The following is a 27,848-nucleotide window of genomic DNA, read 5'->3' on the forward strand; positions in this document are numbered from 1 at the left end:
CAGACAGGGTGATTTGTAGGTTGTACTGTAGAGTAATAGGCTATTGAGGAAGCAGTACCCCTAGGATCCTAAGTGCCGACATGATATGAGTTTTAACCCATTCTGGAGCATGCCTTGGTGACAAAAGAGGTGACACTAGACTGGTGAAGCAATATGATAACATTTGTTGTATTGGAGCCTCAGCTTCAGGATCTATATGATAACATACTGAATGATAATTTCCCATTACTCTCTTTCTGCTTATAAAGAGCCAGAAGCAGAGAACAGCAGATGGGCTTCATATTGTCCACCTTGAACAAGCCTTTTCAGATGAGATCTTTCCCAGTCTGCATCTGTATTGGAATTGTGTTAAAATAGGTTTTTTATTGTTGTTTGATGCCCTAGGTTTCTTTGGTAGGAAGGGTAAGATCCTAATAAATCATGTGTGATAGCATCTCCTCCTCCCACATCACATTGCATCCACCATGAAAGGTAAATCATGGAGATTCAGCGATACCAGCATTCTGCAGTGATAGCCTGTTTGGGGAAGAATTGTAGTGTTGGGTGTTTGTTTGAATCAGGTTTCCTCAACCTCGGCCCTCCAGATGTTTTGAGACTACAGTTCCCATCATCCCTGACCACTGGTTCTGCTAGCTAGGGATCATGGGAGTTGTAGGCCAAAAACATCTGGAGGGCAGAGGTTGAGGAAGCCTGGCTTGAATCTTAAAAGAATTGTCTTTTACAATCTGATAGGGTTATTTATTTTCTCACTGTGGTTTAGGAAAAGCTCAAGTGTCCCTCAGAAAACAGCGGGATGTCTGTTTCTTTACACAGCCGTTAAGTCTAATTTTTAGAGATTTATGAAAAGTTAGCCACTAGTGAGGAGTCTCACCAGTCTTGAAAGGATGGAAATACCAACTTTTTTCAAGAGCAAAAATCCCTTCCCCCTTGAGTCTAGTCTGAAGGCCAGAGTTGACAGACAGAGCTTGCCATCTCGCAAGGCAATGCTGTCTGCAATGAAGGCAAAAATGCCTTTCATGTACCAGAGAGATATTTGTCATGCTGAAGAGCACTTTGCAGAATACCGGAAACAATGCCTCCAGAATGCAGCCAAGAACCTTTATTTTTCTAAAGAAGCTGTTTACCACAGAGGGGCAATACTCCAGTCCTTTAAGGAATATGACCCCAGGGGGTTGTATGATTTTTCCAGTGTCATTCAGAAAAAAGAAAGTGAAAATGTTGTTGTTAAGAAGCAAAGGCGACCAAGTAGGCTCAGACCTTTGAAGAAAATACAGTCCCTGGTAATGAAGCCAGACACTCCCCCTCCCAAGGAAACCACTGCTGATGTTCCTGTCTGCATGGAACAGCTTATCTGGAAAGCCAAGGTGGAAAGCACACTTTCAGAGCCAAGTCTGCTGGTACCTATTCCACCTCCTCCCCCTCCTCCTTCTTGTGAACCTCCTTACACAAAAGCATTCCTGACAGAACCTCATGAGATGTTAGGAGACTTGACAATCAAGAGGTCAAAAGCAAGACCCCAGGGCACCACAGTCCATGAGCCAGATCATGGGGACCTGAGGTGGGAAGGAACAATGTTGATGAAGTTAAACAAGGCTACAGCTCAATTCATTGTGAATAATCAGCCCACCTGGGGAGGCTGGGTTCAGGGTAAGCCACCGGGTTTCAAGAAGCAAAAATATAACTGGGAAAGCATCAGGTACGTGCTTCCTGATGAAAGTGATGTGGAACTACTGGATCAGATTCAGGCTGAGGATACAGTAGTGAAAGGTGAGATTCAAATTGAGGAAGAGAAGAAACTGGAGACACCTCTCTCTGCTTATTATTACAGGTAAGGCAAATAAACACCTGCTTTACTGGAGCATTAAGGTATGTTACATTTATATGCTAATCTCATTATTTGGAAACATGCGTCATGGGGTTGTGATCTTAAGTTTAGCCCTATACCTTTTTTGCAATAAAAGGTGCTCTTTCCCCTCATTTTCCAATCCTCATTTGAAGGATGATGGCACAAAACATGGGTTTCTGTGACAGCCCGGTGAAGGCCATTCTATGGGTAATTAGCTAAGTAAAAATACACAATGTATGATAAAAACAGTTACAAAACAGCCTAAAAATTAACAGATTTTTTTTTAAAAAAAATGCAAAATGAACACATATGGCAGAAAGTTACTCATCCAGCTGGGAAAAATGGTCAGAACAAAAATGCCTTCAATTGCTAATAGATATTGCAAATATTTGTTGCCCTGCTCTGAGTTACTATGGAGCAGCTTTCTGAGATCTTTGAAGCTTGAAGGAGACTTCATTATATCCTGTATCAGTTTTTTCAAAGGGAACACAGAATCAGTTATTTGAGCACAGTCTGTTTTATTGAAACCACCATGGTGCTCTCAGATACCTACTTTGTGTCCACCAAGGCCTCCTAATATTTTTATGCATTTTTTAATTGGTGGTTGGCTTCTTGGTTGGGGAAGGTGCCTGTTTTTGGGGAGTGGGCATTGCTTGCTTGTTTTACTGTGTTTTTTTGTAGGAGAGTCTTTTAGTTGAGGGGAGCGTATTGCTTGTTTTGGGTGGAGGTTCTGAACATTACCAGTTTTTCTTCTGTGAAACTGGTATTTCGTGGTACCACAACACTTTCTCAGAATTCCAAAAAGGCTGGGGAACCCCTGCATTAAAAGGATTAACTGGAACAGAAAAGAAACAAATAAATGGTCAGGATAACACTAGAAAACTATTGTATATATTTGTACCCCACCTTTTTCCCTGACAGAGGCTCAAGGCAGCTTACAGATAAAATAAGACCAGCCAAAAACATAGAAACAATTAAACATTAATAGAATTAAAACTATCTATCTATCAATAAATACAGCACAGCACCAGCCCTTTCATTAAAAGCAACCAGTTCCCAAAAGCCTGTTGGATTAAGAATGTGTTTACCTGCTGGCCTCACGTTCTCCTTTTAATAAACAAAGGTAGAATAAAGTAGGTCACAATTCCATAAATTCTGTCCTAGTTGCAAAATATCTTAGGGGAATTATACTCTGAAGGAGGAAGAGTGTCAGATAAAAGGGGCGGTAATTTGTAAATGAAGCATTTACTACATTTGCTATCCTGTAGTTTTATCAGCAATATCAGCAATGCTGCTGGTATAAGCTGAGGTTGCTGAGATCATGGATGTAAAATGCTTTAAGCACTTGGCAACAGCAGTTATTTTTGTATACATTGGGTCTATGCAACTTGTGGCTCCCCAAGCCAAATGTGCCTGTATTGAGTAGTGTTTCTGCAGACCCTGGCAGACAGCAAAGGCATGTGATTCACTGAGGCTGGGGCTTCAGGGATGATAACCAACCAGAAAAAAATAATTGTTTGGTTTTTAGGGCAAGTGCCAAAAAAGCAAGAGGCTAGGCTGTTTCTCCACCGTCACTCTAGATTCCCTCCCCTTTAAAGATGGAATCTTTGCAGCTTTTACATATACTTGGCACTGCGCACGTTGGGGAGGGGGCAGAACTCTGTTTTCTGACAGGTCACACTGAGTTCTGTCCGCAAACTTGCCTGAGACCAGTGCTTTTTTTCTAAAAATAATAATAATGTTTAGGGACACTCTCATTTTCCTACTCATATTGAAATACTGCTCCTCAATGAGGCCAAACTTAGATTCACAAAATGTTGAGGGGTATGCTTACCCCTGCGCCCCCCCCCCAAAGCACTGCCTGAGCCTCCTAGCCTTTATGCCAGCGTGGTCCCCCTCTGGGCTTTGCCCAAGGGCCCTTCCCAGGTACCCAAATTCTTTACTTCAAGAATTGACAACCCTACCTGGTAGGCTTCCATATATGTGTGATGACCTGCATTCTTGTTCTGAGTGAATTACAAATTGTACAGTGCCCTAAGCATTGCTTTTGTTTCTTTCCATTGCACACCATGTCTCAGCTGGAAGTATGCTTCTCATTTCCCAGGAGGCCATCTTTCCACATGAGAGGGCAGGGTGTGGGAGATTCAGTTGATATAAACAGAACTGTGGATCAAATATCAAAGAAGGATATCAGACATCTGGCACGTACTAAACTTCGAGAACGGCTGAGCACCCGGGTTGGAAAATATTCATACACTACCCAGAATGTGTTTGAACAAGACCTCTATTTTGGTAGGTAGAACTATAATTCCTTTTACTTAGCATTGTATAGATATGAATGATCCAAGCATTATTTGGATCCAAGATTACTTGCCCCAAGATCAACTGCATTGGATCATCTATGGGATTCATACAATCACAGCTCAATACATTTCTGGTGATGCTTGGTAGCCTGTGCATATCCTGTAATTTTTCTGCCATCCCATCCTAAATTGCTCCCTGTCACATTTTAAAATATTATATGTAGTTGAGTTCAGGAAAATTTGTATGCACTTATTTTGTGCGTTATTTCAGTTTTATTCTCACCTACCTTTAAAGACCTCAGCAACCTTGGGAAGGCTGAATTATAATGACCAGACTATGGCCTCCCAGTAAGCTTTGTGTCTGTGCTGTGATTTGAGCTCCCCAGGACTCCCCCAAGTCTAATCTAGACGTACAATGTGATGCACTCCAAACATTGTGGACTACTATTCCCATGAGGTCCAGTCAGCATAGCCAGTGGTCAAGGGTGATGGGAGTTGCAGTCCTCAACATCTGGAGAGCATGGCATTGACTATTCTTGCTGTAACCCCTACACCACACTGCCTTTCATATGCCACCAGAAAGTTCTGTACAACAGGAACTGGATCATCCTTGCCATCCCCTATCTAGTTGTGGTTTCTTTTGTCTTCTGTATGTATTTAGGGTCAGCCAAAATTGTCCATCAAAAGACCAAGAAGGATCTTATTGTTATGGATAATCATTATGAATATCATAAACAGCTCCAGCAATGCTACCCAAGACCTCCAGAGGTCTGGAGCTTCATGCCACCAAAAAAGACAGGTAAGAGGCAGTTACGGGTCCAAGTACAGACTGGGACAAAGGATTGACATACACTGAAGGATCCAGCTATAGGGATTCCAAACAAAGAGGCACAGAACACCAGAGTGATCACTTCTAGGGCTTTAGGATAAGAGACATGTCAAGAGACTTACATACAGCAATACAGAATTCCTTGCCGTGGCTCTCCACTCTGTCTTAGGGTGACTAAGAAGGAAAGCAGAATGGGGAGTGAGGGGGGCAGACAAACGGACGAAGGGAAGAAGAAGGGAGGTGGAGCAGAGCAGACTGGACCCTGATGGCCGCAGAGGAAGTCACCAACGGTGTGTGAAAGGCAATGAAAAGCAAACTTTTTGAGTTTCTGGTCTGTGGTCTCTCCTGACTTTGGAGGTGTTGATACAGCTCCTTGCCAAGGGCACAAGGGAGCGGAGGTACACCTCTGCCTATTCAGTGTATTCTGAGATGGATCACTGCTCCTGCTCTCTACACAGGGAGGGCCATGTTAATCTTTATACTGCGTCATATTTTAATGTATTTTAATATTTGTTGGAAACCGCCCAGAGTGGCTGGGGTGACCCAGCCAGATGGGTGGGGTACAAATAAATTATTATTATTATTATTATTATTATTATTATTTACCTTTCAATGGGAAGCTCCCCTCCCCTCAGTTATGGCAGTGGAGGACCTTGGGGTCTCAAATTTCAGTGCGTCCTGTGTGATGGCAAAATTCGGCACTCCCCACCCCATACCTTCCGTAGCCTCCTGTGCTGCCCCTGAGGCTCCTTGCCCAGCACAACCAAACTGGTCACACACTCCTAAATCTGCCTCCTGTTGTGGTCCTGTCTCCTCTGCAGGAACAGGATTTTTAGGGAGCTCTAGTTCCTTACAAAGCCAATTGTTGTTCCTTCTGTTTTACTTTCCCTAGACTAAATAGGATTGAAAGAGAGCCTGGCTGTTTTTTTTAAAAAAACCTTAATTGATTTCACAAAGCGAATGAATTTTCCTAATAATAAAAATCCTTAATTGATTGGTCTGGTTTGATTTACCTGAATTAATTTATTGTTGGGCCATCAGCCACACCACTGCCATCTTTTCAATTATTTTATAAGCTAGTGCTGCAAATCTCCACATGTGATCTGGTAGTATTTTCAAGGTTGAAATAGTCTCAGTGTTTAACCCTCTTCCAGTTTTTCTTTCTGTGTCCATTCATGTCATTTTTGGCAAGGGTTAGTATGGATTGCTACTAACCAATTTCCACTGAAACACTGCTGGTTCAGTTCATAGGGTGCAGAAGGGAGCCATCCACTGGGCAGCGCTTCCCTCTGTCATTGAACACTTCACCAAAGTGAGCGAAGCCGAATCCCTTGAACCAGCTATGAGAGAGAGAAGATATTTGCATGGAAAGACTGATCTAGATGTGTCTGAGGAAATCTGTATCCGTAAGACTATGCTGGAACAGTGGAAGGCTGCTTGGAAATATGGTGAGCATTTTATTGTCCATAGGCCATTAAAATAACAACTGTTTTCCTACTGATTATCATTGCTATGGCCAATAGTGGTTAGATGACATAACTAACTTGTTTCGTTAGATCAGCTGATAAAAGCTTGCAAACCCACATATTTGCAATGGATATTCACACTTATGGGTTTTATTGTGACATTTTTCTTCTCTCTTTTTTGTAAATATTTTTCAATTAATAATATTCCAATTGGTAACAAATCAGATCAAATCTTGCTACATCATAATACAAACATTAAGGCCAATTATACATTCCAAATTAAAAAATTTCAAGGGGATTTCCCATGTTCTGGATGTTTGGAGAAAATTTCTTTCAGTTATTCCTGCATTCATTTTTCTTGTTTTTCCCCAGTTTAATAAGTCCAATCTTAACCCATTGTTTTATCTTCACAGTCCTGGTGTATGACTCTCTATCATGTCCAACAAATCCATATTTCTATTAACATGCAGGAGGCAGTTTATTCTGTGTTGTTTTCCTTCAATTGATTTTCAGCATAGTCCTCTCAGTGGCTCCATCTTTCATTTCACCATTTTATCTTTCAGGCTCTGGGCTCTCTCCCAACTCTCTCAGCACACGGCAACTCTCCTTCTTTTGTTAAGATTTATGGCGCAGCAATCTTTGAGTCTTTTAATGAGTTAGTATTCCAATTATGAGTCTCCCATAGTGTTCCAAATTAGTGTTCCATCAAAAAGCAATGCCATGGGGTATATTTCAATAATTGTTTGGTGATTGTTTAGTTTAGCTCCTCTAAGATCCAAGCTTTCTCCCCCAGGCCCTAGGGAAGCCAGCCAAAATCAAAGATTCACCCTCACTTTCACATTACACCATATATTAAAAAGAAAATCCATGCAAGCAAATGCAGTTTTTTAATGTGACATATTCCCCCAATTATGATCTGTCGAATGTCCTCAGCTCCCCCTGGGGGGAGGCCGTTTCTTTTTCTCCTGAGCTACAGCTGCTGCATGACATTTTTCTTCTCAATGCTCAGGTCCGCGATGGCATTCAGCAACTATAGAAGGATTAATCAGAGACTTGGCAGATGTGCACATTCAAAATCGGGTCAATGCTATACTTACCTGCGCAACTGCTGTGCTTGAGCGGCCCCATGCAGTCCACAATGCAAGTGATGAGTCAGGTATAAGCAGCTTCTACAGGAAACTGTAATAACTTTTGTTGTGGTTTTTCTGGTATAGCAGGCTGGTAAGGTGGCACAACTGTTTAGGACTGGAATACAGACTATCATGGATCCAAGTACCTCTGGTTTATATAGACGAAACAGCTAGGTTGTCATCCTACCCAAATTAAGGAGAATGCTTAATTTAACACAGTGAGACTTACTTTCCAGTAAAGATGTATATGATTGCACTATTAGGATTGTACAGTTGAAACCAAGTAATCACACTGCTCCAAATATTTGGAGCATATTATCTGGAGAAAAGCACTGTCTTTTACTTTGGGTTCTTGGCCAAATCATAGAATTTGTATTTCCCTATGTTTTTCGGCGGTTATGCCTTCTTCTGTCAGAATGGGAAGGCTTTTTTTTAATGAGTACTTGAGAACCATTCTGAAATCATCACAGGACAGGGTCTTGAGAGTGCCATACTCTTTTCATAAGTGAGCATATTTATAAAATGAGTGCTTAATGACAAGCAATAAAAGAAACATCTCGTTTTTAAAAACGGGCATAGTTTCTGCATAGGAAGGCAAAAATGTTTACATGCGAATGTTCTGCTCTTTCTTTCAGTAATAGGGATAGAAACTGGTGGCAGGAATTTAGAAGTTGAAGATATACCAAAGAAAATACAGCCTTTGCTTAGAAATACATTGTTTGATAAGGATGCTCATGTGAGAATGGCTGCTGCGGTGGGCTTCTACGCCATGGGGGAGTGGAATCCAGTGGCACGGTCCATCATGAAGGATGCTCTGATAAATGGTTAGCAAAATAACCTTCCTCTTCCTTCCATATAGGAACTGTTTTTTGGATATCAAGCATCTCCAAAGCCATGGAAACATTTTCTCTGACAAAGAATATTCAAAAAGAAGCCAGACTAGGGCCCGGATCCAGCTATAGTTAGGCTGTAAATCTACATGCATGTGCCCGGGGACTCAATAGGGCTTACTTCTGAGGATACGCATATAAGATTGCACTGTCAGTCACAGCTAAAGCTGCAATCCAAAGCCCTGATCTGCCAGGCTGGAAGGGAAGGGGTTTGTTTGAGGCAGAAGGGTCCCTTTGCACAGCCCAGACTGCACAGCCCCGACCTATGATGACCTCCACCACTGTGGAGTGTCTCAGTACACCTTCTTCTTCTTCTCTGGTGATCACTCGTAGCCAAGTAAGATTGTCTTCCATATACACAGTTTTAAAAGTGAGTCCATAAGTGACTGTGGAGGCCAATTCTGGACCCACACATCCTTCCACAGTGGGGACGTAGGTTTCCAGGTGGGAGTTGATAATGGTGAGGGTTTGCCAAACGTGCCTTCCTCTTAACATGTTTCTCCCTTTGCTGAGTTTGAGCGTCTTCAAAACCCATTACACCTTTGGTAAAGGCTGTTCTTCAGTTGGAGCGCTCACAGGCCATTGTTTCCCAGTTGTCGTTATTTATACATATTTTTTTTTAAGATTTGCTTTGAGAGAGCCTGTGAACCTCTTTTGTTGACCACCAGCATTATGCTTACCATTTTTAAGTTTGGAATAGAGTAGTTGCTTTGGAAGACAATAATCAGGCTCAGTACACCAACCCCCACAGTGGTACCTGGCAGAGTGCTCCCTCCTCCTAAAATGGCCTTTTCAAAGGTGGGGATGGGTGTGGAGCTGGACTAGCAAAGGATCCAGTGCACAGTGAGCTGGCCTTGCTGCCATATGTGATGACAGTGGGCCCAATCCCGTCTTCTTTACTGTGCCACCCTGGGAACTGTAGCAGTAAAAGGGGCATTCTCGCCTCCCCCACTACTTTCCATCCTGGCTGGCATAAGTTAGAATCATAGAATTGTAGAGTTGCAAGGGACCACGAGGATCACCTGGTCCACTCCCCTCTGCAGTGCAGGAATATTTTGCTCAACATGGGGCTCGAACCCACAACTCTGAGAAGATGAGTCTCACGCTCTACCAACTGAGCTATCCCAGAGTTGCTGGGCTGCAGATGCTGCAGTGGCTATGGCACTACATTAAGCCCTGCTGCTCTCCCTGACCCATTGAGAACAACAGTATTTATTAATCATAGTTAGCTAAATGTTTTAAGCTCAAAAGAGGATATGTGACAAAAATGTCATCTTCATGCTGCCTCAGTGTAACTTTTTCACCAATCCTGCTGTGCTTACCAGTCACTTTCTTAGACTGCAAACACTCTAATAATTAAAAGTGGTGTGTGTATTAAACTAAAAGTTTTATGTGTTCTTGCATCTGATCCAGGATGGCTAACCTGTAATCCTTCAGATCTTATTGGACTCCAACTCTCACTGGCTCTAGTCAGCATGACCAGCCCCTAGGGATGATGGGAGCTGTAGTTTCAGCGAGATCTGGAATGTTCCAGGCTCCCCGCTGCTGCATTAGGCCAAGCTGGAATGAGATTCTTTTTTTATGGAGCATCATATTATATACTAGCAATTCTTCTTTTGCTATTAGGTAATAGTACAGACAGTTGGACTGCAGCTCAAGCCCTGGCAGTGGAAGGCAATACACATTTCCATGTAGTGAAAAGGATCCTGACTCAAATTTTTGAGCAGAAGGATGATGCCACAGAAGACCAGGCTTGTATTTTATTATCTCGACTCAGCCGACACACAGTAAGTACCAAGGCTCAGGTGAAAGAACAAGCTGGAAACACACAACCACATTGTGGCCTGCTGATATTTATTTGACTCAGACTTGCCCACTACCGTTGAATACAGACACTGGACACTCTTTGTAGTGCAAGCCATGCATATTGCAGAAAAGACAGGCGTGAGCCTTGTTGTTCTACTTTGGTGGGCTTGGGCCCGGGGGCAGGTTCAGCTTCCTTGCACAGAATCCTACAGGGAACATTCACATCAAAAATTATTTTGCTTTCTGTCTGTGAATAAGTGCCCAGGTTAGTTGCTGTACTCAACAGATTTTTCCATGGGGATTAATGATAAACTTGTGAATGATGGCATTACTTCTCCCCGGATTCCAAGTAGATTAGTCAGATGACCCTGGATCCATTATTTGCAGTATTCCAGTCGATATTATCACAATGCCATGGTCAACGGCTTCACATTGTGTTTTCTTTTTAAAGCTTGTGTGTGTGTGTGTGTGTGTGTGTGTGTGTGTGTTTAAAATCTGAATGGGATTCCTTATTTCACACACACACACACACACCACACACACACACACACGGTGTGTGTATCTCTCTCTCTCTCTCTCTCTCTCTCTCTCTCTCTCTCTCTGTGTGTGTATGGTTGGTACACACACACACACACACACACACACACACACACACACGGTTCCTGCAGCACATCTCTTTGTTATATACTATCAAAAACAGGGATAGCTCACCCTTTTCCCCTGAGTGGGGAAAAGTTACAGCAGCAGCCTCTTTCCTTGTATTGAAAGAAAGCACAGGAACTGGTGATTTATTTGTCATTATCTGGATATTAAGATCAACCTCTGAGGCCTTGTTCTGAATCTCCCACATCATCTGAAGAAAGGTAAATGATGTTCAGAAACAGTGGCTTTCAGTTGTGGCCTCCTTCTCCAGAGAGGTTTGCTGGTGCCATATTTGTTTTATACTCAGTGCCAGGTGAAAACCTGTTTATTTCCCAGGCCTTAAGGATGCATGTGTTTTGCTATGCTGAAATTGTAATCTGCTTTGTTGATACATCTTAGTATTTGTTACTATGGTTGTTGCATAAGCCACACTAAGAGTTTCAGCTGTAGAGCGTCAATCAAGTCAATTAGTACCAGTTCCTCAAGCAACAGCATGCTTTGAAGTTATCATACATCATTATCTCGCAGTCAGCTCCAAAAATGGTCATCGGTGGTCCTAATTCCTCTCCTTAAAATATTGCCAAGCTTATCTGTCCCTCTTCTATACTTCAGTGCTTTCTGGCTTTCCACTGATTGGCTTAATCTTCCAGGGCTTGGTTCATTGCTTACTGGCATCCGAATTGAACAGCTACCAATGGAAGAATCGGGTTTGGCCTGTAAAACATTTCACGTATTCCTGGGAGTGTCAGCCAAGTAAGTTATGTCTCATGAACCTAAACATATTATAATATCCATGAGAGAATATTGGTAGAGCAATTTTCATGACCGAAGCACTAGCATATTCAAATATTCCTTCTGACATGATTCAATCTTACTAGAGATTCCATTGTTTGGCACAGGTAGGTAGTCGTGTTGGTCTGGCCATATTCAAAACAAAATAAAAAATAAAAAAATCCTTCCAGTAGCACCTTAGAGATCACTAAGTTTGTTCTTGGTATGAGCTTTCGTGTGCATGCACACTTCTTCAGATGCACACAAAAGCTCATACCAAGAACAAACTTAGTTGGTCTCTAAGGTGCTACTGGAAGGATGTTTTTATTTTTTATTTGTTTTGAATATGGCAGACCAACACAGCTACCTACCTGTAACTGGAACTATGGAAGGCCACCACATTGAGCTGCATGAAATGGAAGGGTATCTGAAGAAGTGTGCATGCACATGAAAGCTCATACCAAGAACAAACTTAGTTGGTCTCTAAGGTGCTACGGAAATATTTTTTTATTTTGTTTTGACATTGTTGGCAGTTCAGGGTGAGGGGGAAAACTTGTTTCACTGATCTCTCATTTATGACATGCACCAACATACACATAGTACCGTAATTCGGGGAGGGAAATTGGTTGCAGTGGTGATGCCACCGTTAAGCATTAAAACAAAATCTGATTAATTTTAAAATGCTCCTAAATGGCACTGGTGGTGAAACAATGTGTAAAGACTGAGATGTGAATATATAGACAGAAAACTCTTTGGTTTGAATCCTAAACTAAATTAGCTAAAGGAAGCTCATGGAAGGAAAGTTTCCTGTTGCCTCCTCGCCACCCAGCCGCCTGTGCTCCCTGAAAAGCCTCACCAGAGACTCAGGAGGCCCTCCCAAACAGCAGAGGCTTGGGCCAAGGTGTATCCTGGCGATAAAAGGAGAAGGGAGGGAATCACAAAACTTTCCTTCTGTGGATCTTCTTAAGTTATCTTATGATCCAAGTCTGATTTTGGAAGATTCCCTTGTCCACCAGCAGCCCACTGCATCCCAACCCACGTTGCTTAGGAGGCCGCTGTCTTCAGAGAGACAGAGGGAATGGGAGGCTTTCCTTTTATGAGCTTCTTAAATTAACTTACTGGTACCATAGAATCCAAGCCTGCATTATGTAGGACCACAGCTCTGTATATGAGCATTGGGGTTGAGATGCACAGGTTAAGGTTTCTACTGCTGGCAGAAATGCTGGGCTTGCCAAAAAAATCCATTCCTTCCCAAAGGGCTACCCAACGATGAAGGGGACCAGCTTCCTTGATTCCTAGACTTTTCCAGGTGTCCAGGCTTTCTGCATGGCTCCCTGCAGAGATGCAGACATCAGAAACAGTTACACTTTTAAAATGATGCCTTGTGAATCAAGGTTGTGTTGCAGCAGTTCGGCTTCTACAGGGCTGCTTTCAGAGAGCAGCATTGGAAAACTATGGACTGGCCTCCTGTCAGTTGTGTTATGGGGAAATTTGGGGCTCTGTTTCTGTTCCTTCTGAATCAGGAGAGGCTGTGGCTGTTTCAAACCAGTGCCTGGACACACTTATACTACTGTTTTACTGGTTTTATGTTGCATTCTGTTTCAGTGACATTGCTTGTTGTCTTTATGTTGTACACTGCTTAGCTTTTTTAAAAATATTAAGCGGTATATAAATACTTTTTAATGATCATCTTCATCTTTGTCTTCTTCAGCATCAATTTATCTGTTGCCTAAAGTTACTCTTAGTTCTTCTATGTAGGACCTAAAAAACAAAATTGTCCAGCTCATGTGGACAGATTGGAAGTTTGATGTACGCCAGGCAGCTGCCAAGGCTTTGGGGCATTTGGAGCTTGGGAAAGAAGTCCATGATCAACTCAGGTGAGAGCCGTGCAACGTGGTAAGACATCTCAACAACTAGCAAAACATTTCCTTTGCAAGATTCTGAAATGCAGATAGGCAGTGCATTGGAAACAGAGGACCTCAATAATGTCTGATGGCATTTGAAATGAGACGCATAGAAATCCATATGCATGTTAGAAACATCATCTTCATTGATGGGCAGGGCAATCCTATAGTCACATTTGTGCCCAGTGCCACAGATATCCTGTCAAGAGTTTTCAGCCAACATACTGGAGGTTGTTCCTTCAGGGTAAGTATCATTCTGCTGGCATAGCCCCATCTCTGCAAGCAGAGCATCATACATGCGGCTTCCTAAGGCCACTTAGCTGGCCTAAGTCATTTACAGGATTTGTACCCTTAGCTTTTAGTAACGAAAGAATAGGATAAAGTTAATAACAATTGCTGTTATGCTTTTAAATGCACAAAACTAAAGCTTTATTGATCCTCTGCTCCATAATGTGAACAGGGCCTCTCTGCCTCCCCCCTTTCCCCTTATTTAGCCCCTAAAAATCCCTTGAAGGTTGGGAGAAACCTCTTAAACAGAATGACCGGTGTTGTAGGGAAGGGGAAAGTCACTGGATGTCAGAAAACCCCATTTGTGCAAGTGGTAGTGCCTTCCACTTGGACAATACCAACCAATACAATCTCTAGGAATTTCTTCCTGTTGTAGATATGTAGTCAAGGGTAGCAAATGTGGTTGCCCTGCTTCATGTGAAACTGAAAATCCAGCAGTTCCAAGTCTACTCTCAGGGGTGCACAAAATCCAAGGTCTGATTGTCTGACGGCAATGCACAGGGGCAACATGAGAGAAAAAATCCAGAATCAGTCCAGGGTCAAGACACTGGGGCCTGGACTCAAATCAGGCAACTGGTGCAATTACACTGGTGCGTTTACTTTGGAACCCAGAGCGCAGCTGCAGGCCATCAAGGCTGCCTAAAGAGTTCCTCTGTTAATGAAGAGCATCTTACTCACAAGTAGCCATTTTCTCTTGAGGAGGGCAACAGTGGTGCCCTTCAGGTGTTGGTGGGATACAACTCCCATCATCCCTAACCATTGGCCATGCTGTCTGGTCCTGATGGGACCAACAACATTTGGACAGCACCACAGTGATTACCCTTGCAGTCCTTTATGCTAAACCAGGCACAGGCAAACTCGGCCCTCCAGATGTTTTGGGACTACAGTTCCCATCATCCCTGACCCTGTTAGCTAGGGATCATGGGAGTTGTAGTCCCAAACATCTGGAGGGCCGAGTTTGCTTATGCCTGTGCTAAGCACATCTAGCTCATGAACACAGGGGGTGGGGGTTATGCTGTTGCTGATTCTATTAACACTTGTTATAATTAATGGCTCTTCACTTCAAAAGAAGTCTTTACGCCAGGACTTAATAACTGAGTTCAACCATTGTTCATTAAGAACACACTTGTGCCCTCAGGGAGAAGCTAAAAAGAGGAGATGTCCGGATGAGGGTGGAGGCTCTTTCATTGATTGGGTGGCTGAAATTCATGACAGCCAGGCTGCTCCCTGGCTTCCTAAAGTGTTTCACTGATGACTTTGTAGCAGTTCGAAAAGAAGCCTGCTGGGCAGCTGGAGAACTTCAGATTAAAGAAGAGATGGTGAGTGTTCAAAATGTAGTGCACCCATGTGGCAAGGTGAGGTGACTGCCTCAGGTGGCGGGATCCAGCAGATTCAGCCTCCAAACAATGCATCGCCTTCTGATGCTGCTGCAGTGGCAGCGACAGCTGGGGTGCTGCTCCTTGAAGGCCAGATCTGCTGCCTCCTTGTAAGTACCCCCTCCATGCCTCCTTTGCATCAGCCTCTTGGTGAATAGGAGGCACTGCTGGTCTTCTCCCACCCTTGTTCCCAAAGTAGTTCTTTATTTCCTGCTAATTCCTGGTGTAGATCTTCACCCACCCCTTCTTCCCTGGGGGGATGCTATTTTGTGGTTTGCCTCAGGTGCCAAATGTTCTTGGGCCAGTCCTCAAAATGACTGGCAAAAGCCCTATATGCAGAGATAAATATCAACTCCTTTCTTGAATGCAGCCTTCAGGTGCTAGTCCAGGGCTGGAACAATACATCTTCCTCATTGATTATTTGGGGAGAACCATGTGCAAAACCAACCTATACGCATAGTAGATGTGGTATAAATGCAGGCGCACATCTGTATGTATAACGCTACATCTACATTGTGATGCTTTTTCAGGCTGGGTTCTGCCTGGATGCATGATGTGGAGAAAATGGGTAAAGAAAAATTATTCTCCCTTTGTTATAATACTAGAACCTGGGTCCCTCCAAACAATCTGAATTAGTGGGAGATTCAGGACAGACAAGATCCTTCTTCACGCAACACATAGTTAAACTATGAAATCACCCCCATAAGATGTAGTGGTGGCCACCAACTTGGATGCTTTTCCAAGAGGATTAGGGAAATTAATGGAGAATAAGGCTATCAGTGGCTACTAGCTATGATACATGTGTCAGAGGCAGTGTGCCTCTGTATACCAGTTGCAGGGAATTGCAACTGGGGAGAATGCTGATGTATTCAGGTAATGCTTGCAAGATTCTCATAGGCATCTAGTTGACCACTGTGAGTACAGGAAGCTAGACTAGATGGGCCTTTGGTTTGATCCAACCGGACTGTTCTTATTCCTTTTGATGTAGACTTCATTACATGCAACTTGAGCTGGATTAGGACCAAGATCTACCGGTATATTAAAAGTCCCTTGTCCAGAGACAGAGAACCTGTGGCCCTCCAGATGTTGTTAGACTCCAACTCCTGTCAGTCCCAATCATCATGGCCAATGATCACAGGTGATGGAAGTTGTACTCCAAGAACATCTGGAGGGCCACAGGCTCCGTATCCCAGCTCAATCCCGTTTCATCTCAGGGAAACATTTCTGCTACATCTACAAAGTATTTTTTGGTAGAGCCAATGAATCCAGCTGAAGTTGCTTTGGGGCTTTGATCTGGTTTGTGGACTTTCTGTTAGCTGTCTCTGAAAGTCCATCCCACCATAGACTGTATTTTCTGTGCTTAAAAAAATAAAATATTATAATCTGCGTTTATTATTTATTCATTCTCATACTTTATTTTTTAAGAATATTATAGGCACAGTTTGCCAAGACCTTCTAAGCCCCATTGAAAGTTAAAGGAATGTGATTAATAATGATTATAATTTGTACACCGCCCATCCGACTGGGTTGCCCCTGCCACTCTGGGCGCTTCTAGCAGATAAAAAACACAATGAAACATTAAATATTAAAAACTTCCCTATAAATATTCCTTATTAAATATTTAAAACTTCACCTTCTGATGAAGTGAATGAAAGCAGAAATGTGCTATTGTGTTTCTCTCCTTCATTATTATGAGGCTTGGACAGGAAAAGAAAATATGCACATAATAAGATGGCTTTTTCAAGACAGTGGAATTGAATGAGCTACCTGTCTGCCCTGCAAAAATGTTACAATACAAACTGATGGGCGATGTTTGGCTTGGTGGTTTCCACATCGTGCCTACCTGCTGCCTTTATGTTACAGTCTGGAATTCCCTATTGGGGCAGTCTTGTAATTTATTTATTTGGTGTGAACCATACCGTTTAAAACAATACCCAAATAGGTTCTGTCAACTAATACCTTTTTTCTTGTTGCTGTTCTTAGGTGCTCAGGTGCCTTTTTAAGATAATGCAGACTGACCCTCTCTGGAAAATCAAGACTCTAGCTATCAAAGGTATTGTATAGGCTAGGACCCTGACATTTCCTTCTCAGGTGCAGACCCAACCTGTAAAAAGTATGGGGATGTTCAAGTTCCACTAAAATGCTGATCCTCATTTGTGGATGTTTTAATCATCAGGAGTGAAACAGCCCCAAGACTAGTGATAATCCTACGTTAGCATTTACGTAGCATATTTCAAACATTCAAAGCATTTAGCACTTCATATTGTCTCATATTGTTTCCAGAGAAGTAGCTGTCTCTGCTGCAGCAAGAACAGCAAAGAGTTCTGTGGCCTTTTATGGACTATCACATTATTATGGTATCAGCTTCCACGGATTAAAATCCAGTTTGTCACCAGTTACCTTTGTAACAGCCCTGTAGGATAAGTGAATATTTTAATCTCTCACGCTACAGATATATGTCTGATGTTGAGAGCAAAGCCTCTATCCTAAGCCTCTTGGGATAACTGCTAAGTGATTTCAACCAGAGACTTCTTGGTACACTCTCCTGGGGCCAAGCTGGATATGCCATTAATTGCAACTTTGCATTGAATATGTACACTTTAAAAACTGCAAATAAAAGCTGCAAGGGAAGGGGGAGGGATATGGTTATCAGAATCGCAACAAGTCATGGTTGGCGTGTGTTAACCATTTCCTCCCCTGTTGTGATCCTGATGAAAACCCCTCCTCTGAAGCTAGTATTTGCACTGGGAGGAAATGCCTCCTACTAGTATCAATCGGGGATTTCCTCTAGACGCAAATAGTGCAGCAATAGGGAACCTTGGACCCAGCAGCGAAATGTGGCTTCTCTGTCTAATCCTTTGGAATCTCCCCAGAGCATAACCTCTCCCAACCACACTGTCTCTTCCCAGGCCAGTCTCCACACTGGCTTCCTTCCCACTCCCCTTGAATGTTTTCACTTAGCTGTAAAGTGTTCTTGACCTCTGATAGTGACTCTTGATTGTCTGAATGGAGGTTAGAGAAGAGTGTCTGTAAAAAATAGTGTACTATATAAAGGTGCAATTTACATTAATTTATTTACCCACTTCTGCCTCTGTCCTGCACAACACTGGTACATGCCCCATGGAAGATTGTTTAAAAAATGGCTTCCCACCTCTGAAATAACACATTCAGGCAAAGGATTTCCCTCAGAACCGCAGCAAAGGAGGAAAGGTTTAATTATCAGCCCCAGAGGCAATTGTTGTTTGCAAGTAAAAATAACTAGCCATATTTAACACCCTATCTGATACTGCACCAGCTAGCATACTTATTTAGTTAGCAGATACAATGAACTTTTACATGCCTTAAGTGTTTTCCTGCTGCTGAAATTTCACATTAAAAGGGTCCGCATTAGAGTCAGTATCCTGCTTTCTAATTTAACACTTTGCCAAAAACGGTATGTCCAGGAGCACAATCCTGGACTGTCATTGAGTTAATAAGTCAACAGTGGCTTGATTTCCAAAAAAAAGATGAGTAAGATCAGCAATAATACCTGCATCTACAAAAGATGATTTGGGTATACTGGTAATCTGTTTTGTGCTACAAGGAAGGTTGCAGCACAAAAGTGATTCCCACAATAAGGCAATTCCTTCCTTCCACTTCAGGGAGAAGGGTAACATTTTGTTTCAGAGTGTAGGATGTAGAACTTTAGGTGATGGTGGCACTTGGATCATTGCCTCATCTTCCTGGCATAAATGTTGAAATGAACACTCTTTTATTTTCTGTCAGCTCTGGGTCAGATAGGAGAGGCAAGTCCTCACCTGAAAGAACTTCTCCTCTGGGCCCTTCATTATGAAGAAGATCCCGGGGTGCGAAGGGAAGCCTGTCGTAGTCTCATCACCCTCAAGATGAAGGATGAAACAGTTCGGGCTACTTTGCTGGAGAGAATGATTATGGAGCCAAATGAGACGGTCAAAGAGTAAGTCCCTTGTTTCCTAAATGGAGAAAAACTTATGTATTTAGAAAACCACTTCCTTCTCCTGGGTTCTTCTTGGCAGATGTGGAATACAGTCATACCTCGGGTTACGTTTACTGTGGGTCATGTGTTTTTGGGTTGCACTCTGCGCCAAACCCGGAAGTACCAGAACGGGTTACTTCCGGGTTAGGCACTTCGCGCATGCGCAGAAGACCAAATCGCGACCCACATGTGCTCAGAAGCGCCACTGCGGGTTGCAAACACTGTGGGTTGCGAACGTGCCTCCCCACACGGATCACATTCACAACTCGAGCGTCCACTATACCTTTACTTCTTCAGGATAATGCTCCTATGGAACACATTTACAGCTTTGAGCTTGGGAGGAGGGGCGGGGAAGAAAACTGTTCAAAGTCCTGAAACTCAGTTCTGTTTATCACTGGGCACTCCCACCACCACCTATGTGGAAGGCTTCAGGGAGGAGTGTGATGTGAAGTTCTGCTGCAGAAGTCTGTTTCACTTGTGCACAGACAGCACTGGACACAACTCATATTTTAGACTATTCAAAAGTCTGCAAACAGAGTTTTAAGAAACAGTGAAGCTGCATGAAGCAGCTTTAGATAAGCCCAAAGGACCTGTAGGGGAGGATTTCTCTAGCTATACACTGCTGCAGGAACAGAAGGATCTACTTACAGTGTTGTAGATATCTCACAGAATAAGGTGCTAGCTGTATGCACAAAGGAAACAGACTGAGAGAAGTTATTTTATTATATTAAAGTTATGTTTTATTATGATGTTTTTGTATCGGATCAGATTATTGTAAGGTCTGTGTTCTTTGGTGTATCTTTTGTTGCTGTAAACTGCCTTGTGAGTAGTAATATAGAAGGCAGTATACAAATTAAAAGTGAAATTAAAAAATGAAAATAGAAGATGGCTAGTTGGTGATTTGACAAGAACTCCTTCCTCCGACAGGCTTTCATTTGAGATCTCTGAAGCATATAAATAACACACCGGCCATTGTTTCCAATTTAGGGAAGTGAGCCGTGCCATGAAGATTTTCAATTTTGAACAGGAAGAGGAACACGAAACGATTCAGATGATCAAGAATAAGGTGGGAGAAAATTGCAATTAGCAGAAAGAACTAGATTCTTTTTTGTAGGAGTAAAAAACTCAGAAATACGTTATGAATACTCTCCCTGTCCAAGAATGTACAATCATAGCTGATAGGTGGGAAACCTGCTCCCCTCCTCCTAAAATCAGACTTTTTGCAGTAAGCGATGGAGTAAGTCTGAACTGGAGAGCTAGCACTTGCTTTGTCACATCCTCTTATCTCCCTAAACACAGATCATAACAAACATTAATTAAAATAGCCATTATCATCTAATCTTGCTGCAGACCGGTTAGGACAAATGCTCAATAAATAGGTCATCTGGAAGTGCCCTTACTTTCACATAAAATCTTCATGTTCATTCTGGAGGTGGCATGGTCCTGTGAAAACTGGACCACATGGCTTCTTGCACTTACCCCTGTTTCTCATAAAATAAGACGTGCCTATAAAATAAGCCATGGCAGGATTTTCAAGCATTCACAAAATATAAGACATACCCCCAAAATAAGCCATAGTGCTGGGCGCAGTTCTAGAGGGCGCCAAAGAAGAGGAAGAGGCCTGTCGGGTTGGCACCCAGACCCGGATGTTGTTGCTGGTGCAGCCCCGTCAAAATGCCCAGCAACCCAGCAAGAGCCGCAGCGCGTGCCGCCTGGAGCCACGAGCCAGCGGGACCCAGCAAGAGCCGCCTCCTCCTCCTGTTGGCTTCCGGAGGCCCGGGGCGCTCAGCGCAGCGCTGCTGGAAGCCGACCTGGCAAGCCTCCTCCTGCTGCTGCGACTCGGAGCGCTCCGTGCGGCGCTGCTGGGCGCTGACCCGGCAAGCCGCCTCCTCCCTCTTCCTCCTGCCGCGGCTCGGGGTGCTCTGTGCGGCGCTGCTGGGCACTTTGTCAGTACTTCAGCAGCAGCAGCAACAGCCAGTTCCAGGCGCCAAGCCACAGCAGGAAGAGGAGGAGGCTTGCCAGGTCGGCGCCCACCGCCCCGAGCCTCCGGGAGCCAGCAGGAAGAGGAGGTGGCCTGCCGGGTCGGCGCCAAGCAGGGCCACGTGCCCCGAGACAGCTGGACCAAGGAGCAGCAACGCCGGCTGCGGCAGGAGGAGGCAGGTGCCCAGAATTATACGGTACTTAATAAAAAAAGACACCCCAAAAAATAAGCCATAGGCTTATTTCTTAAGTAAAATAAATATAAGACGGTGTCTTATTTGTGGAGAAACACGGTAGATCCAGCAGCTTATAGAGCAATTAGCTGTAATGCCCCTTTTTGTCCCTCTACCCTTCTAGGAGGGCTAGTGTGTTAGTTTCAGCTCTAGTCCTGGAGGTTAAGGAAACTAGGAATCTTACTGAAGAGTTAAGATCTGGCTTGTTAGGCACACAGGGCTCTGGGCAGTCTTAATGCAACTGTCTAGGCTCTCTGAAGCCCAGTCATACTATTACTAATTTTTCACATCACAACTGGCTCCTACCAGCCTCTGAAAAAGAAGTGGAGGCAATGTATGTCAATTTATAAACCAGAAGGAACGGTGGAAAGCAGACAGAGACATCAGTTATGAAAATGAAAAACATTTAGCAGTCCTGCTCTCCAAATACAGATCTGTCCCACTCTGTCCCTATTTAGGTAAGAGCATATTGTTTTGATCTGGTCAACTAGAATTAAGTTCTGCTGAATGGAGCACCTAGTGACAAATGATCTACCCTACTACAAGGGCTGGTGTATTAGTTTCACCTTTAGTCTTACATCCCCAAGACTACAGAATTTTAATCTTTGGGCTACTGATTGTTATATTTTTGTTTTTAGTACATTAGATTTGGTTTGTTTCTACTGCACGCCACCTGGACAAATTTTTACATGACAAGTGGCTTTTAATAAAAATAACTATTTCCGATGCAGGTTGCCACATTAAGCCAAAAAGACTTGGTAATTGAGAAACTGCTCAAAATTAAGGAGATAACAAAGAACACGTGGCAGGAAGCCCACCGCATCTACCGAGAGAAGGGAGACGTCTTTGCGTACAGTTCAATAAGGGACATCTTCCTTGATGTTGTTCAAGATATTTTCACTGGTAAATCAGGGTGGTGGGAAAAGGAGTTTAGTGGAATGCTCATTTGCTTTCGCATATCTATTCCCCCCCCCCCGAAAGGATGCTCGGCACAAACTTTAAAGTAGGGGTGGGGAACTGGATCTGGCTGGCAGGCTGATTCCAGTACTGGTCCACCATCCAGAGACCACTCCTGGGAGGGGGGGGGTCCACGCAGCTGTCAAGTCATGTGACATATGATGTAAGACAATTCCACTTCAAAGGAAGAATCAGGAGCATTCTCAATTTAGTACAAATATTCCTGCCAAATGTGAGGCTTGTATTCCACAATGCATTTAAATTCAGCTCTGGATGCAAACCTCATTTTTGGGAAGAATTTACTAAATTGTACATTTCTTTGTTCCTGCAACTTGCTCTAGGGCTTTATGATGAAGGATGGGTAATAACAACATTGCACAGAAAGTAAAGTGTAGCTGTAGGAATAGGTCCTATAGATATGAAGATGTTCACATAAGTGTATGAGGAATTGAAATTTGTCCATTTTGCTAAGCCTGCTTTGATCAGCTTTTTTAAAAATCCAGTGTCGCATGTACTCATTGTGTTAAAATACTGCTTTTAATTGACAGCTTAGCTTCTACAGCTTAGCTTCTATGTGTCATGTTGAAATGCTTATCTACACCAAAATTCAACACCAAAACAAAAAAAAACATTCATTATCCTTGGTAGGTTTTGTTTTGCTTTACAGAAATAAGTGTTCCATATTCAAACAGTTTAGGATCCTACCTGTAAAATATGTAGGATTAGCTACAATGCATTTATAGAAATGTTGTGTAATTAAACTGTCACCTAGTCATATTTCTGTGTGCAGAGATCTATGGCTACTAGTTGTATTAGATAGTCACTGTATATTTTAATTTCTAATCAAACACACAATTTAAACATCCCTGTTATAGAAATGTTATATTTATTATATTTAAATATGGGATGATCTTATTTTGCCAAAGGAAAATAAATTTATTTACACTTCTTCAAACTTCATTGAAATGAAGGTCTTCACCACCCTTAATTTGATCTACAAATAAAAAAGAGCTGGCTTACAAATTAGCAGTGTCATTCTGGGTAGCCAACTTGATGGCACCCAAATGTCACTAGAGTATAACACCCATTATCCCTGTGCACTGGCTATGCCGGGTGGGGCAGAAGGGAGATGGTGCTTAGCAACATCTGGAGGGTGTCATGTTGGCTGACTCTGGACCAGATGTACTATGTACACAATTCTGCATTTTAATAGGCAGATAGCATCAATCTGTTTGTAGTTTGACTAACAGGTTTTTTTTTTCCTATCCAGAAAGCTTTCAATGTCCAAGCAGGAAGTTCTCAGAGGTTTGGATTACTATCTTAAATATACTAGTAAGTACAATAGAAGAGTATTCTTCCACATTTATTTTGATCATATTTAACATGTTATACAGACAACAGAGGGTTCTTAGTAATCAACAATCCCTTCTCAAATAAGACTGTAGCCAAGGCAATTTTGTCATCCAGCGTAGCACAAGGAAGGTCTTCCACACTGACATACTTTGGGTAGGAAGAAAGCAAAAATTCAATACCATCTGTATGTTCAGGCTCTATTTCACAGTATTTGGGCTCCTCCTTGTGGTACACCCTTGAATTTTCTGTAGTATAATACAGCAATGTGGCATCTCCTTCATTGCACAATCTGACAATTCCATACTGAAGCAGTCGTACCTGTGTCTTTTTCTTCAATTGGACATCAAGATTTTGGACATTTCCATTTCCCCACCGTGCTGGATGTCCATACACACTCAATGCCTTTTCGCTCTCAGTCAGCACTGGTGGGAGGCAGTCATGAAGAAAAGCCTTGGCTTTTTGATCCACAGCAGCATCAACTGGTGCAAAATCCATTAGTTTGGTTATTAGTGTTCTGATCTTTTGCATAAAGGCATCTCGGCGAGGATCAACAACATCCGAGTTCAGGACTCCCATGTATTCCAGGTAGTCTGTGGGTAGCCCACGGCGATATTCCACATCCTCTTCAGTGGCCATTTGCAATGCTGCAGGAAGGAGCTTTTCTAACAGGTCTCCCCAGGAGTTTCGCTGGTATGAGGATACTGTTATATGGAGTGAATGTGCATCTGGGAGACAGTCACCTTGGTGGATAAACCCCCGAGGGAAATAGAGCATCTCCAGCTTCTAATACAGTCTCCAGAATGGGTTCTCCAATCTCCTCCTGGCTAAAGTTGCTACTTGAAAACTGAGGCAACACCTCCACCTCTTTCCTCGGGCTGTAAACCCGCCAATGCTTCTTTCCTTCCAGCTGGATCACAAAGGCTTCAATGTCGTCATAGTGAGGAGCAAAGCCTGCGTACCTGCAGGGGTCAAGTAAGTGTTTGCTCCCACCATGCTGTTGAACTGCTCTTGCAGGATGGAGAGGAACTGCCAGAGGGTGAAAGAAAAAGCCTGGGGGTTTAGCATCCTGAGGGAACAGCCATTCCTGTAGAAATCCCACACCACAGCCGGCAGCGCCCTGCCCTCTGGATTGTGCGTCTCCCTCTTCCCATCTTCGTAGCTGGTCACATCCAAGTTGACACCAAACCGAACATCGCTGTCACGCAAGATGGCATCAAACTCTGCTGTAGAGAAGAGGTCCTTGTAATAACCTGGATTGTGCCTCTGGAGCAAGAGGGGTTTCTTCTCCCAGTACCAGTCAAAGAAGTGACGAGGCAAAGTGGGAGCGATAAGCCACTCGAAGAGTTTGGCGGCTCGCTGCCGGCTATGCTGAACTTGCCCCAGCTCTTGGAGGAGGCGCTGGAGTGGGCAGCCCATAAAAGGACGCTGGGGGGAAGGCGCCTTCTTCTCCTTATGGGGTGCTGGCGGAGGGCTTTCACGCTTGGAGGCCGCCGCCGCCGCATCCCTGGAGTTCGCATTCAATCTCCGTCTCTTCGCAAGTTTCACGGCCGCATCCGGGACGGGGCGAGCATCCCTGGGCGGCTCCCCGTTCGTGGCCCCTGGTGCCTCCGCGCTGCCCTTGGCGGCCACCGCCCTCTTAGAGGGCCGCTTCTTGGCCCTCCGGCGCCTCAGCGAGACGGACAGCCCGTGCCTCGGGCGCTGCGGCGGCTCCCGGTCCCCGAGTTGCACGGCGGAGCGGTAGGCCGAGAGCGCGGACACACGTGGCGGGTGAAGCAGCTCCATACCGGGACCCGGGATGGGGAAGCGCCGGCCAACACGTGCCGAAGGCTTCCGGCTTAGGAGCGAGGCTTTTCTACCTCTCCTTCCGGTGCCGCTTCGTAACTAGCTCCGCCCTGGGATTCCCGCGCGGCCAACGAGCGACGGGTCAGAGACTCGGTGAGACAGAGCGCCGCTCTAGCCCTATTGGGCTTTTCCGGTCTAAAACGGAAGTTGGGCCCTTTTTCTCTAACGTCCCATGACAAGATCAAGGATTTCATAGAGATACGAAGGTATAGAACGATCCCATTTTAATCTAGTGTTTAGAACTAAATCGTGTTGTTGTCATTGTTATTCTTATATTTATTCTCTGCCTTTAACCCTAACAGGGACTCAAGGCAACTCGCCCATAAACTAAGAACACCTAAAAACATAGGGGGAAAACAATCGTTAAAAACAATTGAACATTAATAGAATTCGAAAAGTTCTATTAAAAACATAACATACAATACAATAACATACAATACAAAAACATAACATACAATCGCAATAAAGCAGCAGGGCACCGATGATATATCACACACGCACCCCAGATTTGAAATTTAGGCTGTGCGCGACTCATAACTTTTTGCAAAGATACCACGGTTGCTACTCCTGCATCGTAAATCAGATTTAAAGGTAAAGGACCCCTGACAGTTAAGTCCAGTCGCAGACGACTGAATTGCGGCGCTCATCTCGTTTTACAGGCCGAGTCTTGGGAGTAATTACCGTATTTTGAATTCAAGCTAACTTACGGGCAAACACCCATCGGCTGGAGCTCACCTCAGCATGCATTACTCTTGAGTAACTTGTGTTTAATGCATTAGGTCGGAATTCTAAACCCATATTTATTTACTTGGAGGTAAATCCTATTAACAAATCTTCATATACAGCCAGATTTAACATAGATAATGGCCATGACATAAAAGTAACTACAGCTGCTCAACAAATAATAAATTAATGCTATTTAAATGTATCCAGTGAAATATCTACAGCAAAATTATTTAATTATATGATAATAGCAGAATAAACAAATGATAATAGCAGAATAAACAAATAGCAGAATAAATAAATGAGTTTGGCCAAACTGCGAGAGGCAGTGAAGGATAGGCGTGCCTGGCGTGCTCTGGTCCATGGGGTCACGAACAGTCGGACACAACTGAACGACTGAACAACAAAAGCAGAATAAACAGTCACTCTTATATGAAAGAGTAATTCCTATGAGCTGTTTTTGAGGCTTCCCTAGATTGCAGACACAGACCTTAGAAGGACAGGCACTTACCAACAAATAATTTAAGCCACTGTAAACACATTTTAGCTATGTGCACTTATTCAGAAGTAAATCCTGTGTTTGTAAGCATGCACAGGATTGCTACCTTGTGCAGTTTGAGCTATTCAAATGCAAGTAGCTCAGTTTGTGACTTTTACTGGAATCCTAAACATGTTTACTAAAGTAAATCCTTTAGGGGCAAGTAAGACATGCCAATTATCATGTTGCGCAGCCTTTTGCATTTAGAGGGTTAGGAGAAATCAATCAAAAGTTTGTTTTTCATGTAATGTGAATTGCATTGCTAATATGTGCATATTACTGATACTAAAAACAGCAATATTAGATGTTATTATATATGTATACTTTACATAATATATGTAAAAACTGACAGCAAATATTAAAAATGAACAAGTTATGCCTTTTTCTAATTTATTATTTGCAAAGAAAGAGATAAGATGAATCTGTATATGGCTTTGCAAAGTCAAATCTTATTTTGCTACTTGTATTTCAGCCTTGGTTGGGAATCCCTCCAACCCCATGGTCACAAAGAGCCTTCTTAGAAGCACTGAAAATACGCAATGCTGAGAAGGCAGAATGTGCCAAGAAACCAAAAGCACCCACAGAGAAGCAGAAAAAAATCCAGCGTCAAGAAAACAAAAACAAACAAAAAACTGCTCAGAGTCCATTTACTAGTCAGCCACTCAGCTGACTCTTCTACTGTGGGAAACAAGGTACAAAAGTCATGTACAGAAAATAGCTTTTCAGATATTTGGAAGCAGAATAATCATAATACAGTTGTTAATTGGTGTGTGTGTTCCACCATGGTCTCTAGTCAAACCAGCTCTGCAGGATTTTGAATCATTCAGCTTACTTCTGCATCTAGTTTCAGCTCTCTCAGGGTGTATTTCCAGCATTGCTGGTATTGCCACACATCTATTACATTCATGGTAATACTTCTGCATTAGATGGGTACCTATTATGGGATAGTGGCCATGCAAAGCAATATATTTCTTCAC

General features: G+C 43.2%; 2 protein-coding genes across 2 annotated transcripts; one reads left to right on the forward strand and one right to left on the reverse strand.

Annotated features, from left to right (window-relative positions):
* The first annotated feature begins 478 nt into the window (after positions 1-478).
* On the forward strand, positions 479-27,848 carry HEATR4 (HEAT repeat containing 4). The gene is given in 19 exon segments (XM_033167100.1): positions 479-508; positions 852-1,828; positions 3,954-4,138; positions 4,811-4,948; positions 6,223-6,426; positions 7,454-7,600; positions 8,210-8,398; positions 10,091-10,251; positions 11,563-11,633; positions 11,635-11,665; positions 13,442-13,560; positions 15,014-15,194; positions 17,235-17,304; positions 19,017-19,206; positions 20,233-20,311; positions 22,190-22,361; positions 23,686-23,747; positions 27,344-27,418; positions 27,420-27,848. Coding segments are annotated over 19 exon segments (3,351 nt in total). The 3' UTR covers positions 27,690-27,848.
* Positions 23,765-25,605, reverse strand: RIOX1 (ribosomal oxygenase 1). The gene is given in 3 exon segments (XM_033146277.1): positions 23,765-24,540; positions 24,542-24,722; positions 24,725-25,605. Coding segments are annotated over 3 exon segments (1,746 nt in total). The 5' UTR covers positions 25,551-25,605; the 3' UTR covers positions 23,765-23,801.

Source organism: Lacerta agilis, chromosome 1 (assembly GCF_009819535.1).
Source record: "Lacerta agilis isolate rLacAgi1 chromosome 1, rLacAgi1.pri, whole genome shotgun sequence".
Lineage (NCBI taxonomy): Eukaryota > Metazoa > Chordata > Lepidosauria > Squamata > Lacertidae > Lacerta > Lacerta agilis.